General features: G+C 43.9%; 1 protein-coding gene across 1 annotated transcript in view; it reads left to right on the top strand.

The window, feature by feature from the left end:
- Positions 1 to 14554, top strand: part of LOC116978097 (putative GPI-anchored protein pfl2) — a 62089-nt gene extending 47535 nt beyond the window's left edge. Inside the window, exons 8-13 of the mRNA XM_033029122.1 lie at positions 369 to 425; positions 3450 to 3524; positions 5496 to 5525; positions 11487 to 11768; positions 14045 to 14158; positions 14535 to 14554. Of these exons, the coding sequence (XP_032885013.1) occupies positions 369 to 425; positions 3450 to 3524; positions 5496 to 5525; positions 11487 to 11768; positions 14045 to 14158; positions 14535 to 14554 (578 nt within the window). The remainder of the gene's footprint in view (positions 1 to 368; positions 426 to 3449; positions 3525 to 5495; positions 5526 to 11486; positions 11769 to 14044; positions 14159 to 14534) is intronic.
- The last annotated feature ends 4407 nt before the right edge of the window (positions 14555 to 18961 follow it).

Raw genomic sequence — 18961 nt, 5'->3', positions numbered from 1 at the left:
GCTGCAAGTAAGAATTTAATTGTTCTGTTTTGGGGCAAACGACACTAAAACGCTCTTGCCTGGACTCCTGAGTTTTGAGCCGGTTGTTCTCCGGGGATCTGCTGGATTACCTGCCTACTCGGTGTGGTCTATCGAGCAGTCATCCATTTTCTTCCTTGCTGCATGCTGTTGAGCTGCAAAGTGCCCATTCCCTGTTGCATGCTCCCTAAGAAACATCCCTGGGTCATCTCCAGCATTCGCGGTCCAGCACCAGTGGTGGCTCAGACCGCATGAGGCACTCTGGTCACCCCAGAGTGGAATGTGTGTGTGGGAGAGAGTTTATATCGGTGGCTTGTATTTCTGCTCACTGTTTTTGTTTCTTCCATCAGATCGCACTTCTCACGCACCCTCCAGCACAGCTTCAGCAGTGAACACAACTAGCTCACGTATGTCCACAAAGAACTCTGACCTTGGCAGCAACGTTGTGGTCAAGTGTGCAAGAGCGACTTGGATTTAGCTCTTAGGGCTCACAGAATCAAGGGATATGGGGAGAATGCAGGAACGGAGTACTGATTTGGGATGGCTCAAAGGGCCGAACGGCCTACTCCTGCATCTATTTTCTATGTTTCTATGTTTCACTCCTCGAGGAATTTAAATCAGCTCAAACACTCTTAATGCCCTGTCCCACTGTACGAGTTAATTCCAAGAGTTCTCCCGAGTTTGCCCTGATTCGAACTCTGAGATTTACGGCAATGGCCGTTAATCGGCACTCGGGACATGGACATTTTTTATCATGTTGAAAAATCTTCACAAGTCTTCCCGCGCTTACCTGCCGTTAGCGAGTCTTCCCGAGTAGCTGCCGTTAGCGCTAAGAGGCGTCCCCGAGCTCCGACATACCCGCTACGTTCATTCTCGTGCTTACCACGTTTGATTTCTTTTTAAACTCGGGAGAGCTCTTGGAATGAACTCGTACCGTGGGACACGGCTATAACATTGCCTGGCTGTTGTTTTGATGGTGTTCACATCTCTCTATCTAGCATGGGACTTTTTATTGGCATGAAGCATCTTCGTGTTATGTTCATGGTAAATGATTGGTATGATAGTGCTCATTAATTCAATTGAAGCACACACTGAGGGATCAGAATAGAGCCATTCAACTGTGCAGTACAGAAATTGCGTCAGTGCGCCTCGGTGGCGCGGCCTCGGGCCCGGCAGGTACCAGAGATGATGGAAGTCTGCAGGCCGGATAATTACTGAAAAAAAAATAAGCCTGCGGGCCGGATGATTTCGGGTTATGGGCCGCATTCGGCCCGGGGGCCGCAGGTTGCCGACCCCTGCTTTAAAACATTCCTATCCATATATCTGTCCCAATGTCTTTCAAAAGTCATAATTGTATTTGCTACTGTAGCGTCGTATAGCTATAGCTTCTATTGCCTGTAAAGCTTCCTTTGGCAGCTCATTCCGCATACAGACTACCCTTTCAATCTTTCCCTTCTCACCTTAAGCCGTTGCCCTATAGTTTTAGAATCCTTCACTATCAGAAAAAGACTGGGCATTTATTTTATCTATGCCCCTCATGATCTTGTACACCTCAATAAGGTCACCCCTCAGCCTCCTACACTCTCAAATAAAAAGCCCCAGCCTATCCAACCTCTCCCTGTAACACAAGCCCACAAACCCAGGTGACATCATGGTGAACCTCCTCTACACTTTCCAACTGAAGGACATGCTTCATGGATCTGGGCGACAAGAGCTGCATTCAGTGCTCCAAGTGTGGTCTCACTTGCCCACTGAGATCTACTAAGAGGTATCTCATATGAGATTCCAGATTAATGGATCGAATTCCACAGCATCGGACATGCCATTAGTTGGAGTACATTTCTCCTCAATCAGCTAAGGATGATGGAGAGGCAACACTTTTATTTACTGGACAATAATGTTTAATTACAGTCCTGATTAAGATGTCCCATCTAAGCTTGTCCAATTTGCCCATTTTTGGAGATTCATGTTGTCAAGACCTAGTGAACATCAACACTTTCTTAGGCACAAGATGCTTCAGTCTGAAGAAGGGTCTCGACCCGAAGCATCACCTATTCCTTCTCTTCAGAGATGCTGCCTGTCTTGCTGTGTTACTCCAACTTTTTGTGTCTATCTTCAGTTTAAACCGGCATCTGCAGTTCCTTCCTACACATCAACACTTTGTTGTTTCTTTATACCAGAGGATTTCGAGGATCTGTTGATACCTAGAATAAGTAGATTTAGGTTTATTATTGTCCCATGTTCTGAGGTAAAATAAAAAGCTTTGTTTTACATGTTAAACAAACATTACGGATATTCCACAAATAGATACAATCTGTTCAAACTCAAGTTCAATATGTAGAGCAAAGGGGAAGATACAGAGTGCAGAATATAGTTTTCAGCATTGTAGCACATCGGTTCCAGAGACAAAATCCAATGTCATCAACGGGGTAGAGGTGAATTGGACGGTACCCTAGCTTGTGGACGGACAGTTCAGAAGCACGATCATTGAAGCATTTAGAAATGGTGCTACACTTAAAGGTGGAAGAGAGATTTAGAAGAGTAGAGAGATTGAATAGGATGGTAGTAGATTGTGTGCTGGGAACAGCATGCAAAATGCCGTTGTGTTATGGCATAACTTCAGTTTACTTGATTATCACGTGTACAGAGGTACAGTGAAAAGCTTTTGTTGCGTGCTATCCAGTCAGTAGGAAGACAATACATGATTACAATCAAGCTATTTACAGTGTATAGATACATGATAAGTGACTAACGTTTAGTGCAAGATAAAGCCAGCAAAGTCCGATCAAGGATAATCCGGGGGTCACCAATGAGGCATAGTAGTTCAGCACTGCTCTCTGGTTGTGGTAGGATGATTCAGTTGCTTGATACCAGCTGGGAAGCAACTGTCCCAGAATCTGGAGGTGTGCGTTTTCATACTTCTTTACCTTTTGCCTGATGGGAGAGGGGAGAAGAGGGAGTGGCCAGGGTGAGACTGGTCATGATGATGCTGCTGGCCTTGTCGAGGCAGCGTGAGGTGTAAGTGGAGTCAATGGAAGGGAGGTTGGTTTGAAGGAGGTTCAGAGATTTCACCAAGATCCAGAAACATGAAGTTTAGAGATGAGGTGCGTAAATTACTGCTCCTATTGTTGCCCGGGGAAATGGTCACTATCTGAATGACACAACTGATATTTGTCGCTTGCAGTCACATTTTTTAAGGGTGTAATATGCCAGTCCGCAAGCAAATTGGTTTTAATTGCATTTTCGGTTTGAAGTTAAAATACTGCCTTTCTCTGCTGCCAAGCTGAGATGTTGTGGTCAAGCAGGCTGATTTTGAATGTTCCACTTCATTGCATGTTGCCAAACTAGTAGGGTGTGGAATGGTAGCTGGTGTGAAATATATTTTCTTCAGATATGTGCACTTTCACTTATTGACTTTGATCTTTCTGCAGCCACAGGTAACACAACAGCCACCCACAACAACACCGAAGCGTCTACTGAATCCACTCCTAGCACAGCAGTCCAAAGTATGTCTAACAAACCATTTACACTCCTGTCCGGTCATTGACTAACGCAGAGAACCTTCCTTCTTGCTAACATCTCTTGCACCTGCAAGCAGCATTGACCGAATAAAGAACAAATGAAGACATCAGTTTGAGATTGTTGATAGACACAAAAATGCAGGAGTAACTCAGCGGGTCAGGCAGCATGACGGGAGAGAAGGAATGGGTGACGTTTCGAGTCAAGACCCTTCTTCAGACGCAGGTTGATTTTGTTAATGGAAACTTACTCGTAAAAAAACCAGAGAAACACAGAACTGCAAAATATGTGCACAAAAAGACAAAAAGTGCTGGAGTAACACAGCCGGTCAGGCAGCATCCCTGAAGAACATGGATAGGTGAAGGTTCGTGAGGAAGGGTCCCGACCTTTAACGTCACCTATCCATGTTCTCCAGAGATGCTGCCTGACCCGCTGAGTTACTCCAGCACTCTGTGAAATGTCATCTATCCATGTTCTCCAGAGATGCTGTCTGACCCGCTGAGTTACTCCAGCACTCTGTGAAACATCACCTATCCATGTTCTCCAGAGATGCTGTCTGACACGCTGAGTTACTCCAGCACTCTGTGAAACGTCACCTATCCATGTTCTCCACAGATGCTGCCTGACCCGCTGAGTTACTCCAGCACTCTGTGAAACATCACCTATCCATGTTCTCCAGAGATGCTGTCTGACCCGCTGAGTTACTCCAGCACTCTGTGAAACATCACCTATCCATGTTCTCCAGAGATGCTGCCTGACCCACTGTGCTACTCCAACAATTTGTGTTGTTTTGTGTAAAATTTTCATGAGCATTCAATTCTTCCTGTGGTCGTTGCCTTGCATTCTGACCGTCGTGCCTTTAAACCAGTGAGTGATTGGATTTTGAGGATAAAAATGGATCACAGTTCCATTGGCAGCGAAGGATAAATGATTCTTCTGGTAGATAAATAAAGCCAGAACTTATGTAAGCAGGTAAAAATCAAATGCTTGGTTAGTGAAGCTTTTATCTAGCTCCAGATACAAGGAAGGTAAGAAGTGAGTTGCATGATTCCATAGTGCAGTATATGTGGCTGCCATACTAACTACCCTTGGGAGCACTCCCCACCACACCTCCCATCTCCTCAGCTCTAACCCAAGGATAGTCCATAACATGTTAGAACATTCTAAACAACCTACCAATGATTGTAAGCCCAATCATGTTTATTCCAATTTACTACTTTTCAAACTTCGCTCTATTGAGAGTAATTTGCTGGATTATTTTTGCATTTAAAGTGCCAAAAGTGTAATTTAGGTTTGAAAGTTAAGAATTTGAGTATAGAAGCTGGGATGTAATGTTAAAATTGTACAAGGCATTGGTGAGACCAAATCTGGAGTATGGTGTACAATTTTGGTCGCCCAATTATAGGAAGGATGTCAACAAAATAGAGAGAGTACAGAGGAGATTTACTAGAATGTTGCCTGGGTTTCAACAACTAAGTTACAGAGAAAGGTTGAATAAGTTAGGTCTTTATTCTCTGGAGCGCAGAAGGTTAAGTGGGGACTTGATAGAGGTCTTTAAAATGATGAGAGGGATAGACGTTGATGTGGACAAGCTTTTCCCACTGAGAGTAGGGAAGATTCAAACAAGAGGACATGACTTCAGAATTAAGGGACAGAAGTTTAGGGGTAACATGAGGGGGAACTTCTTTACTCAGAGAGTGGTAGCTGTGTGGAATGAGCTTCCAGTGGAAGTGATGGAGGCAGGTTCGTTGGTATCATTTAAAAATAAATTGGATAGGCATATGGATGAAAAGGGAATGGAGGGTTATGGTATGAGTGCAGGCAGGTGGGACTAAGGGAAAATAATTGTTCGGCACGGACTTGTAGGGATGAGATGGCCTGTTTACGTGCTGTAATTGTTATATGGTTATATGGTTAATTCAAATCTGTAACAGACTGTATTCTGTTCTTAATTCCAGATTCGACAAAACCTAATGATCCGAAATGTGGTAAGAAAGCTTTTTAAACAATGTACACAATTGATCAATTCAATTGAATGTCTAAAATCATGAGAGAAATAGGTCGGGTAGATGCACCAAGTCTCTTACTCTGAATGGGTGAATCGAGGATCAGAGGTCATTGGTTTTGATGCATGCTGGGTGTCTATTCCCAGGAGTGCAGGAGGATGAGGGGTGATTTCTTATAGAGGTGTATAAAATCATGAGAGGAATAGACGGGTAGATGCACAAAGTCTTTTGCCCAGAGTAGGGGAATCGAGGACCAGAGAGCATAGGTTTAAGGTGAAGGGGAAAAGATTCAATAGGAATCTGAGGGGTAACTTTTTCACACAAAGGGTGGTGGGTGTATGGAACAAGCTGCCAGAGGAGGTAGTTGAGGCTGGGACTATCACAACGTTTAAGAAACAGTTAGACAGGTATATGGACAGGACAGGTTTCAAAGGATATGGATCAAGCGCAGGCAGGTGGGACTAGTGTAGATGGGACATTGTTGGCTGGTGTGGGCAAGTTGGGCCCGAGGGCCTAGTTCCACACTGTATCACTCTATGACTATAATTGGAGATTATTCATTGGGGACCTCTCTACTTTATCTTGTGATGGAATGGCACATCAGCACCGCCAAAAAGTTAAATGTCGTTATTTTGTTTTCTAGCCACGCGATACGTATGTTTATTAATGCTGTACACCGGCACCATTTTGTGTACAAAAAAACATTGATGGTTCAGATCATAAAACGTTTGTTTGCAGTGATTTTTAATTGATGATGCTAACCTATAATCTCAACTGGCACATCATGCTTTGTCCATTATAAACAGGCATCTTTATTGCTAATACGAATAGAGTAATAGAATCATAGAGTGGTACAGTGTGGACACAGGCCCTTCAGCCCAACCTGCCCACACTGACCAACAATGTCCCAGCTACACTAGTCCCACCTGCCCGGGTTTGGTCCATATCCCTCCAAACCTGTCCAATCCATGTACGTGTCCAGCAATTTCTTAAATATTGCGATAGTCCCAGCCTCAACTACCTCCCCTGGCAGCATTTCATACACCCACCACCCACTGTATGAAAAAGCTATCTCTCTGATCCGTATTAAATCTTTTCCCCTTCACCATATACCTCTGTTCTTTGGTCCTCGATTCTGATTTTATACACCTCCTTAATATCACACCTCATCCTCCTGCACTCCAAGGAATAGTGTCCCAGCCATCTCAACCTCTCCCTATAGCTCAGGCACTCTAGTCCTGGCAGCATCCTCATGAATCTTCTCTGAACCCTTTCCAGCTTAACAACCTCTTCCCCGTAACATGGTGCCCAGAACTTTGCACAATAATCTAAATGCAGCCTCACCAATGTCTCGTGCAACTGCAACATGATTGAAGGAACCATGCACTTGCACTCCTAGATCCCTCTGTTCTACAACACTTCCCAGAGGCCTACCATTCATTGTGTAGGTCCTGCCCATGTTGGACGTCCCAAAATGCAACAGCACCCTTTTTCAGTATTAAATTAAATCACCATTCCTCCGCCCACCTGGCCAATCGATCCAGATCCTGCTGCAATCTTTCACAACCATCTTCACTGTCTGCAAAACCACCCACTTGTGTATCATCAGCAAACTTGCTAATCTTGCCTGTATGTTCTCATCCAAATCATTGATATAGGATATAGATGACAAAAAGTCACTGACCTAGCACCAAACCCTGAGGCACACCACTAGTTACAGGTCTCCAGTCCGAGAAGCAAGCTTCTACCATCACCCTCTGCAACCTTCCATGAAGCCAATTTTCTATCCATTCAGCTCTCTCTCCTTGGATCCCAAGCGATTTAACCTTCCAGAGCAGCCTCCCGCCTTGTTGCGGCACCTTGTTGAATGCTTTGATGAAGTCCATATATACAACATCTACAGCTCTGCCTTCATCTTTTTGTCTATTTGTAGTCTTGTAGGTCTGTGTCCAAGATGGCTGCCGTGAAGAGAGAGTGGACGCTGGCACGATTTGGTTGCCGCTGCTCCCTCTTCACACTGTGTTTTTGATTTTCTGTTTTTGGATTGAATCCTGTTTTTAATTTGTGTCTCTGTGATGTCCTTATTGTTATATTCCGATTATATGTTATTCCGATATACTATGTAAGGTGTCCTTGAGATGTTTGAAAGGCGCCCATTAAATAAAATTTATTATTATTATTATTATCTTCAAAAATTCAATCAGATTTGTAAGACACGACCACACACGTACAAAACAGTTTCTGAAAACATTTAAAGTTGACATTCAAACATTTAATTAAAACGCAATTTTATGTGTGATAATAGACAATAGGTGCAGGAGTAGGCCATTCGGCCCTTCGAGCCAGCACCGCCATTCAATGTGATCATGCCTGATCATCCACAATCAGTACCCCATTCCTGCCTTCTCCCCATATCCCCTGATGCTCCCAGGTTTTGGAAGCGGTGATTATTAACCATGGTCTCATTCAAAGGATTTGTGCAGGAAATCATGACATTTTCCGGCCTACATCATTGGGATGTGGGAGGAAACCGGAGCACCCGGAGAAAATCCATGCAGTCATAGGGAGAACATGTAAACTTCGTATAGACAGCACCCGTGGTCAGGATGCAACCCGGGTCTCTGGCAGTATAAGGCAGCCGCTCCTACCGCTGCACACCGTGGTGTCCAAAGAGGGCTCTTAGGGAACATTTGTGTACAAGGACAGCTGAACTACAAGGAACCAAGTCCACAAACTTCCACCTCCGTTCCCTTTTGTCAGAAACGTAGCCATTAATCATTTGGCCCTTATTTTAGCAGCATATTTTATTGGTGGATTGGGAACATCACTGGCTGGAACCTCCTCTTAAATACCAGCTGGATGACAATAGACAATAGACAATAGGTGCAGGATTAAGCCTTTCAGCCACTCGGCCCAGCACCACCATTCAATGTGATCATGGTTGATCATCCTCCAATCAGTACCCCGTTCCTGCCTTCTCCCCATATCCCTTGACTCCACTAGATTTAAGAGCCCTATCTAGCTCTCTCTTGAAAGTAACCAGAGCACCAGCCTTCACCACCCTCTGAGGCAGAGAATTCCACAGACTCACCACTCTCTGTGAGAAAAAGTGTTTCCTCGTCTCTTGGATTACCCCTTATTCTTAAACTGTGGCACCTGGTTCTGGACTCCCCCAACATCGGGAACTACTTCTAGCATGTCCAAACCCTTAATAAACATAGGTTTCAATAAGATATCCTCTCATCCTTCTAAACTCCAGAGTGTACAAGCCCAGCCGCTCCATTCTGTCAGCATATGACAGTCCCGCCATCCCGGGAATTAACCTTGTAAACCTACGCTGCACTCCCTCAATAGCAAGAATGTCCTTCCTCAAATTAGTGGACCAAAACTGCACACAATACTCCAGGTGTGGTCTCACTAGGGCTCTGTACAACTGCAGACGGACCTATTTGCTCCTATACTCGACTCCTCTTGTTATAAAGGCCAACATGCCATTCGCTTTCTTCATTGCCTTCTGTAACTACATGCTTACTTTCATTGACTGATGAACTAGGACCCCCAGATCCTCCTCACAGTTCCCACTGCCACCCAGCTTTGTGTCATCTGCAAATTTGCTAATGTTACTTTGAATCCCTTCATCTAAATCATTGATGTGTATTGTAAATATCTGCGGTCCCAGCACCGAGCCTTGCGGTACCCCACTAGTCACTGCCTGCCATTCGGAAAGGGACCCGTTAATCCCTACTCTTTGTTTCCTGTCTGCCAACCAATTTTCTATCCATGTCAGCACTCTACCCCCAATACCATGTGCCCTAATTTTGCCCACTAATCTCCTATGTGGGACCTTATCAAATGCTTTCTGAAAGTCCAGGTACACTACATCCACTGGCTCTCCCTTGTCCATTTTCCTAGTTACATCCTCAAAAAATTCGAGAAAGTTAGTCAAGCATGATTTCCCCTTTGCAAACCCATGCTGATTCGGACCGATCCTGTTACTGCTATCCAAATGTGCCGCTGTTTAATCTTTTATAATTGACTCCAGCACCTTCCCAACCACTGATATCAGGCTAACTGGTCTATAATTCCCTGTTTTCTCTCTCCCACCTTTCTTAACAAGTGGGATAAAGCTACCCTCCAATCCACAGGAACTGATCCTGAAAATATAGAACATAGAAAAATTATCACCAATGCAACCACGATTTCTCGAGCAACTTCCTTAAGTACCCTGGGATGCAGACAATCAGGCCCTGGGGAGTTATCAGCCTTCAGTCCCATTAGTCTACCCAACACCATTTCCTGCCTAATGTGGATTTCCTTCAGTACCTCCATCACCCCAGATCCTCTGGCCACTAGTACATCAGGAAGATTGTTTGTGTCCTCCTTAGTAAAGACCTGTTCAACTCATCTGCCATTTCTTTGTTCCCGATAATAAATTCACTTTTTAAGTCTTCAAGGGTCCAACTTTGGTCTTAACTAATTTTTTCCTCTTCAAATACCTAAAGAAGCTTTTACTATCCTGCTTTATATTCTTGGCTAGCTTACCTTCGTACCCCATCTTTTCTCCCCATATTGCCTTCTTAGTTATCTTCTGTTGCTCTTTAATCATTACCCAATCCTCTTGCTTCCCGCTCATCTTTGCTACGTTGTACTTCTCTTTTATTTTCATACTGTCCCTGACGTCCCTCGTCAGCCACGGTCACCCCTTACTCCCCTTGGAATCTTTCTTCCTCTTTGGAATGAACTGATCCTGTACCTTCAGTATTATTCCCAGAAATACCTGCCATTGGTGTTCCACTGTCATCCCTGCTAGGGTATCTTTCCAGTCAACTTTGGCCAGCTCCTCCCTCATGGCCCCATAGTCCCCTTTATTCAACTGTAACACTGACACCACCGATTTACCCTTCTCCCTTTCCAATTGTAGATTAAACCTGACCTTATTATGGTCACTTCCTAATGGCTCCTTAACGTCAAGTTCCTTTATCAAATCCAGTTCATTACATAACACTAAATCCAGAATTGCCCTCTCCCTGGTAGGCTCCAATACAAGCTGCTCTATGAATCCATCACGGAGGCACTCCACAAACTCCCTTTCTTGGGGTCCAGTACCAACCTGATTTCCCCAGTCTACCTGCGTTGAAATCACACATAACTACCATAGCATTACCTTTACTACATGCCAATTTTAACTCTTGATTCAACTTGCACCCTATATCCAGGCTACTGTTTGTGTGCCTGTAGATAAGTCCCATTAGGGTCTTTTTACCCTTACAATTCCTTAGTTCTATCCATACTGACGCCACATCTCCTGTTTCAATGTTACCCCTTGCAAGGGACTGAATTTCATTGCTCACCATCAGAGCTACCCCACCCCCTTTGCCCACCTGTCTGTCTTTTGGATAGGAGGTATACCTTGAATATTCAGTTCCCTGCCCTCTTGCAGCCATGTCTCTGTAATTCCCACAACATCATACTTGCCAATTTCTAACTCAGCCTCAAGCTCGTCCACTTTATTTATTTCAATATTCATATTCATAATTGCATTCATATACAACACTTTGATCTCCGTATTCACCTCCCCTCTCGCACCGCTCACAATTGGCCCTAACCCTACTCTCTTATCCCTTCTCGAACTTTCCTTCCCATTAATTCGAGAGTCTTTTGTAACTTTCCCTGTACTCACTTCCCCTTCAATTCCATCTTTATAGTCCCAATTAGTCAATCCCCCCCCCCCCCCCACTATTTAGTTTAAACCCACACGTATCGCCCTAGCAAACCTTTATTGTTGCCTAACCATGCAGGCTGTTGTTGACTCATTGTTTAAAAAGGTTTTTTGTAACTCTATGTAATGAGAAACTATTCAGGACTATTATATATAGAACGATATTTTGTTGACCTAAATTTGTTGAGTTGTCCTAAAGAAAACTTCTCATATTTTTCTTTCAGAGAATTATAATCTTTCTTGCACTGTAGCTAGTGTGGGGGATGCATCTTTCACTCTGAAGTTAACATACAATATCAGTGGTAATTTCAGCATTCCTGTGAAGGTGTTCACTAATCCCAACAATCCCACTCATCATGAGCCCCTGTGTAATGCGACTATGAATGAATGCCTGGTAGAAGTAAATGGTCTTCAGTCCTGTACCAACTATGAACCATCCATAGAGTTCAAGATGAATTGCACCATACCTTGCCATAATACATCAATAATGACCAACCCAAAAAAGGGTAAGTGTTGTGTGACTCAATATGTTCCACCTAATTCAAAATAACATTCCCAAGTTCAAAGTTCAAAAGTGATTTGGCCAGGGAAGGCAGGAGTGGTGATGGTCGCAGAGTGGTTGTGACTGGAAGTCTGTAACCTGTGGTGTTCTCCAGAGATTAGTACTGGTCCTTCAGATTGTGTGATGTCATTTCGGCCGGCTGTTTCATAAGTTTACAGACCACTCAAAAGTTGGCAGAGTTGTGCATTGCGAGAGAGGTTGTCAAAAGACCCAGAGAGATGTAGATCACTTGAGGGAGTGGGCGGGGAAATGCTGGTGGTGTTTAACCTGGACAGGTGTGAGGTGTCACACTTTGGGAGGTCAAACACAAGAGAAAAATGCACAGTTAACAGACACAAAATGCTGGAATAACTCAGCAGGTCAGGCAGCACCTCTGGTGAAAAGGAATAGGTGACTTTTTGGGTGGAGACAGAGTCAGGGGAGAGGGAAACTAGAGGTATGAAACGGTCTAACGAACAAATTAATGAAAGGTATAAAAAGAGCAAATGAAAGCCAGCAATGATGTGCAAGGAAAGATGGAGCCCACAATGGTCAATTGTTGGTTGTGGAGAAGGTGATAATGAGTGGATACAAACAGTGTAACTAAGCAGGACAACAGTGAAATTAATGGGATGGCTAGAGTGGGGGAGGGATGGAGAGAGAGGGAATTAAGTTAGAGAAATCAATATACATACCGCTGGGTTGTAGCTGCCCAAGTAAAATATGTACACAGTTCATGGCATGACCCTTAGGAACAATGACATCTTGGGATTCAAGTGCACAGCTCCCTGAAAACAGCAACAATAGTATAGGGTGGTAAAAGCATACAACATTCTTGCCTTTATTGATTATGGAATTGAGTATAACTATAACTGGTGGTGCAGCTGTATAAAATAATCATGGTATGTTATGCAGTTCTGGTCACCACATTACTGGAAGGATGTGGAGGCTTTGTAGAGGGTGTGGAAGAGGTCTTGGCAGAACACTGCTTGTATTTGTGAGTATTACCTCCAAGGAGTGTGTGAACAAACTTAGATTGTTTTCTCTGGAACATTAGAGGCCGAGGGGAGATGTGACAGGAGCATAATATGTTATGCGACGTAAATAGGGGTAGATTTAGTATTTTCCCCAGGTAATGTAAAAATACTGGAGGATATAGTTTTAGGATGAGAGGGTGGAAGTTTAAAGGAGATTTGTTAGCCAAGTTTTTGTTTGCTGGAAGTTGTAGGTGCCTGGAATGTGCTGCCAGTGGAAGCAGACATGACAGCAACATTTAAAAGACACATGAACAGGCAATGGATGGGCAGATACAGACCATGTGCAGGAAGATAGGATTAGTTTAAATTGGTCCCTTCTTCTTTAAGCCTTTAAGAGTCTGGAATTCATGATGCAGCTTTTTCGGGCTTTGGTCAGGCCACGTTTGGAGTATTGCGTGCAGTTCTGGTTGTCCCATTATAGGAAGGATGTGGAGGCTTTGGAGAGGGTGCAGAGAAAGATGCTGCCTGTATTATGGAGTATTAGCTACAGGGAGAGGTTAGACAGATTTGGATTGTTTTCTCTGGAACACAGAGGTTACAGCGAGGCTTGATGTAAATATATAAAATTATGAAACATCGATAGAGTACAGTCAGAATCTTTTTCCCAGGATGGAAAAATAAAATACGAGAGGGCAGAGCTTTAGGGTGAGAGGGGCAAAGTTAAAAGGAGATGTGTGGGGCTAGGTTTTTTATACAGAGTGTGGTAAGTGCCTGGAACGTGCTGCCAGGGGTGGTGGTGGAGGCAGATACAATAGTGGCATTTAAAGATACATTTGGATAGGTACATGGATAAGCAGGTGATGGTGGGATTGGGATTATATGCAGGCAGATAAGAGTTAGTCATGGCATCATGTTAAGCACAGACATTGTGGGCCGAAGGGCCTGTTGCTGTGCGGTACTGTTTTATATTCAGCACAGTCAGCGTGGACCAACAAATCTGTACCGATGCTTCCCTGTTGTATGTTCAATGTTCGAACTTTTATATAAGGGATAGACTTTACAATGCGTGTTTGTATTGCCAACTGCCCTTAATAAAATACACATTGGACATATGCTGCAATGATGCAGAAAAACAATGATACCCTTTTTAATCCCTTTATATTCAAATGTTCACTATCTTCAGAACATGGAGCTTAAGTACACTTTCAGTGTGATGAATGGAAACTTATCAGTTAAACATTGTTTTTGAATAATTTATTTTCAGGTTCTTTCATCATTGAACCAGATAAACAAGATCTGAATGCGTTCTTAGTGGTGCAAAAACCAGGTTCAAACAGATGCAATATGGATTATAATTGGAGTTGTACCCGGAACAATGGTAATTATACAATACGATGGAATTTTATTTATCCCAGGAGGGAAATTGATCTGCCAACGGTCACAAAAACACAAAATACATGAAACATGAAATTAAAGTGGCGAGTGGAGAGGATTTGGGATGTTCAAAGATTGGGGGTGGAGGGGAGTCAGTCTACCCCACGATAGAAGGGGGAGGAGTTGTACAGTTTGATAGCCATAAAGAAGAAGGATCTCCTGTGATGTTCAGTCCTGCATCTTGGTGGAACCAGTCTGTTGCTGAAGGCACTCCTCAGGTTGATCATGGAGGGGTGAGCTGTATTGTCCAGGATGCTCCGCAGTTTGAGGAGCATCCTCCTCTCCAAGACCATCTCCCATGAATCCCACTCCGCCTCCAGGACGGAGCCAGCCTTCCTGATGAGCTTGTTGATCCTCTTGGTGTCCGCAGCCTTTGCCCTGCTGCCCCAGCACATGACAGCGAAGATGATGGCACTGGCTACCACCCATTGGTAGAACTTCTGCAGCATCTTACTGCAGACATTGAAGGAGCGGAGTTCCTCTTCCTATAACATTCATCACTTTCTCTGTTTATTTTATTTTAGAGATAAAGCTAGGAAACAGACCCTTCGGCCCACCGAGTACTGACCAGCGACCCCCCCCCCACCCCCACACACACTAACACTGCCCGACACACACTAGGGACAATTTTACACTTAAACCAAGCCAATTAACCAACAAACCTGTATATCTGTGGAGTGTGGGAAGATCTCGGAGAAAACCCACGCAGGTGACGGGGAGAAAGTACAAACTCCGTGCAGGCATCACCTGTAGTCAGGATTGAACCCAGGACCCTGGTGCTGTAAGGCAGCAACTCTACCACTGTGTCACCGTGCTGTTGTCTTGTCCTTCATCTCAATTAAAAACACCTTCCGACTCTCCTTTTGCAAGTAGATTTCTTATAAATAGTTCAGCCGCACAAAATAAAGTATTTGTATCAGTACAACATCTTATATGACCTCAAACTTCAGTCAATAAGGTGCCATTAAAATGTAACAAAGGATACAAGTTTAAGGTGAGAGGGGAAAGATTTAATAGGAATCTCAGGTAATTTCTTCACAAAGTATTATAGAACGAGCTGCCGGAGGAGGTAGTTGAGGCAGCTACTATAACAACATATACAAGGTATTTGGACAGGTGCATGGATAGGAAAGACTCAGAAGGATATGGGCCAAACATGGGCAGGTGGGACCAGTGTAGATGGGACATCATGGTTGACATGAGCAAGTTGGGTCTATAGGGCTGTTTCATACTGTATGACTCCATGGCTCTACAATTCCTGTGACATAGGAAGGATATGTTGCTAAAGTAATAAAACGGATTATTTCAAAGATAGAAACAAAGTGCTGGAGTAACTCAATGGGTCAGGCAGCAGTTCTGTGATGTTTCTGGTTGAGGCCTTTGCCCTACCGGGTACTCTTTGATTATGGGCTGTGTCTGGAAGTGAAGTTGAGCAATGAGCAGCATCCTTACATTGGATCAGGACTCATCTGTCCCAACGATGGTAAGTATAGGCAAAGTAGTAGAGGGGACAAGGGTATGTTTAAACCTCATGTACAAAGGTTCAATTGCACTGTTCCTTCTGCGACCGTACAAAGTTTAAAACTTTTGATATTACAACACGTTTGTTAAAGTTTAAGAAAGCAAATTTATAAAATACATTAGTTACTCAGGTTCTTAAACAGCTTAAGTAGCTTATAGCAGGAAGATAACCTCCCACAGGCATCAACAGCATTGAGCAATGTGCATAGCAATTGTTTTGTGTCTGCGAACAAAGCACTGGTGATTTGTAACATCGGTCAGCAAACCAAGCTACTGGGCTGAAGGTTGGCACAAAATCCTGGAGTAACTCAACAGGTCAGGCAGCATCTCTGGAGAGAAGGAATGGGTGACGTTTCGAGTCAAGACCCATCTTCAGACTGCTGTTGGTCTGTTCTCTGGGAAGACAGGGATGAAACGCAGAGAAGCTGTAATAAACATAGAAGCATATGCTTCTTAATATGCCTTCAGCCCTACTTGCCCACACCAGCCAACATGTCCCAGCTGCACTCGTCCCACCTGCTCGCATTTGGCTCCAAGCCTGTCCTATCCATGTACCTGTCCAACTGTTTCTTAAATATTGGGACCCTGCCTCAACGACCTCCTCTGGCAGCTTGTTCCATACACTCACCACCCTTTGTGTGAAAAAGTTACCCCTCAGATTCCTATTAAATCTTTTCCCCCTCACCTTAAACCTCTGATCCTCGATTCATCTACTGTGGGCAAGAGAACCCGATCTCTTCCTCTCATGATTTTGTACACCTCTATAAAATCACACCTCATACTCCTGCGCTCCAAGGAATAGAGTCCCAGCCTGCTCAACCTCTCCCGACAGCTCAGATCCTCCAGTCCTGGCAACATCCTAGTATATCCTCGCTGAACCCTTTCCAGCTTGGCAATATCTTTCCTATAACATGGTGCCCAGAACGGAACACAAAACTTTAAATGATGCCTCTCCAACATCTTATACAACTGCAACATGACCTCCCATCTTCTATGCTCAACATGTATTGGTCAATGTTTAAATCATTGATAATGCTGAAATACAGTGGACAGTTTTGAAATCAATTGATCAGAAAGATCTGTGGACAGTGAAGAGGCTGCAAAATATCTTGTCAAGGATGGTCTCAGGATTTGAAGAAGGAGTGAGAGGAATTAAACTGCATTCAGCTTTTCTCTTGACAAGGGAAGGCTGAGGGTGGAGGTAGTAAAACAATGAACAAACCTGATGGGATAAATGCAGGGAAGACGTATCCACATGTCATAAGGTCATAGGGTTATTAGTGACAGGAGTAGAATTAAGCTATTAAGTCGGCCTATTTGATATGCAGATAATTGGACAAATGCCAGAGATGAAAAGATAAAATGTGTGAGGTAAGGTCATAAGTGCTACAAGTAGAATTAGGCCATTCGGCCCATCGTCTACTCCACCATTCAATAATGGCTGATCTACCTCTCCCTCCTAAACCCATTCTCTTGCCTTCTCCCCATAACCTCTGACACCCACACTTATCAAGAATCTATCCATCTCTGCCTTAAATATATCCACTGATGGCCTCCGCAGCTTTCTGTGGCAAAGAATTCCACAGATTCGCCACCCTCTGACTGAAGAAATTCCTCCTCATCTCCTTCCTATAAGAACGTCCTTTAATTCTGAGGCTGTGACTTCTAATCCTCGACTCTCCCACTAGTGGAAACATCCTCTCCACGTGTGATGAAACAGAAATGATTGGTGATCACTGCAAGGCCACTGAAGAATCTAATAGAGAATTCAAGAGGGTTTTCTTCATTCAAATAGGGGTAAGCTCAGTGCTGCAAGGAATAGTTGACGCAAAGATTGTGATGAGGTGAGGGTAAATAATTAAATGAGGAAAAAGGCCTATGAGGATGAGCAAATATGGGTCATTTCAGTTTGAGTTCAGTTTAGTTTATTATCACAGTGAAAACTCTTTTGTTGCATGCTATCCAGTCAGCGGAAAGACAACACATGACTACAATCGAGCCGTTTACAGTGTAGGTTTAAGAGTGTGGAGTGGTTGTACTATGAGTTGGGAGATTTCCTTCTGTGGCCAACACACAAACAGTCACCTGGGTTGGGTGCCATCTTGGAATCAGATGTGTTGTGCTGACTGTGAAGAGATGCATGTGGCCCATACCTCCAGTGTGATCAATTTATGTGCTTCAGTCTCAACATTATTATAACATTGCAGCCTAGAGAAGACTTAAATGTATTAACAGAGAGTAGCTTGTGTAGCCTATTGCCCAACGGTATGGAGATTGAATTCTCCAATTTTAGATAACTGGTCAAACATCCCCCCCTACTTTTGTCCCCCCTCTTCCCCCTATGCCCCATCTGAACACACATATTTCTCCTCACCACCCCCACCCCCCATGCCCTTCAACCAGAATTCCTTCCTCTGGCTTCACAATTCGCACCTGATCTATCCTTAATACAGAACTAAAGGACGTTCTTTTAGGGAGGAGATGAGGAGGAATTTCTTTCGTCAGAGTGTGGTGAATCTGTGGAATTCTTTGCAAACAGACGGCTGTGGAGACCAAGTCAGTGGATATTTTTAAGACAGAGATCGATAGATTTTTGATTAGTACGGGTGTCAGAGGTTATGGAGAAAAGGCAGGAGAATGGGGTTAGGAGGGAGAGATAGATCAGCCATGATTGAATGGCGGAGTAGACTCTTGGGCCGAATGGGAACTGCAGGTGTTGGTTGCATGTTTTATCCATGTTCTCCAGAGATGCTGCCTGACCCACTGAGTTACTCCAGCACTCTGTGAAACGTCACCTATCCATGTTCACCAGACTGATTCCTGGGATGTCAGGACTTTCATATGAAGAAAGACTGGATAGACTCGGTTTGTACTCACTAGAATTTAGAAGATTGTGGGGGGATCTTATAGAAACTTACAAAATTCTTAAGGGGTTGGACAGGCTAGATGCGGGAAGATTGTTCCCGATGTTGGGGAAGTCCAGAACAAGGGTCACAGTTTAAGGATAAGGGGGAAATCTTTTAGGACCGAGATGAGGAAAAACATTTTCCCACAGAGAGTGGTGAATTTCTGGAATTCTCTGCCACGGAAGGTAGTTGAGGCCAGTTCATTGGCTATATTTAAGAGGGAGTTAGATGTGGCCCTTGTGGCTAAATGGATCAGGGGGTATGGAGAGAAGGCAGGTACAGGATACTGAGTTGGATGATCAGCCATGATCATATTGAAT

Source organism: Amblyraja radiata, chromosome 10, assembly GCF_010909765.2.
Source record: "Amblyraja radiata isolate CabotCenter1 chromosome 10, sAmbRad1.1.pri, whole genome shotgun sequence".
Classification (NCBI taxonomy): domain Eukaryota; kingdom Metazoa; phylum Chordata; class Chondrichthyes; order Rajiformes; family Rajidae; genus Amblyraja; species Amblyraja radiata.
The sequence above is the reverse complement of the archived record's forward strand: the minus strand, read 5'-3'. Positions and strand labels throughout refer to the sequence as shown.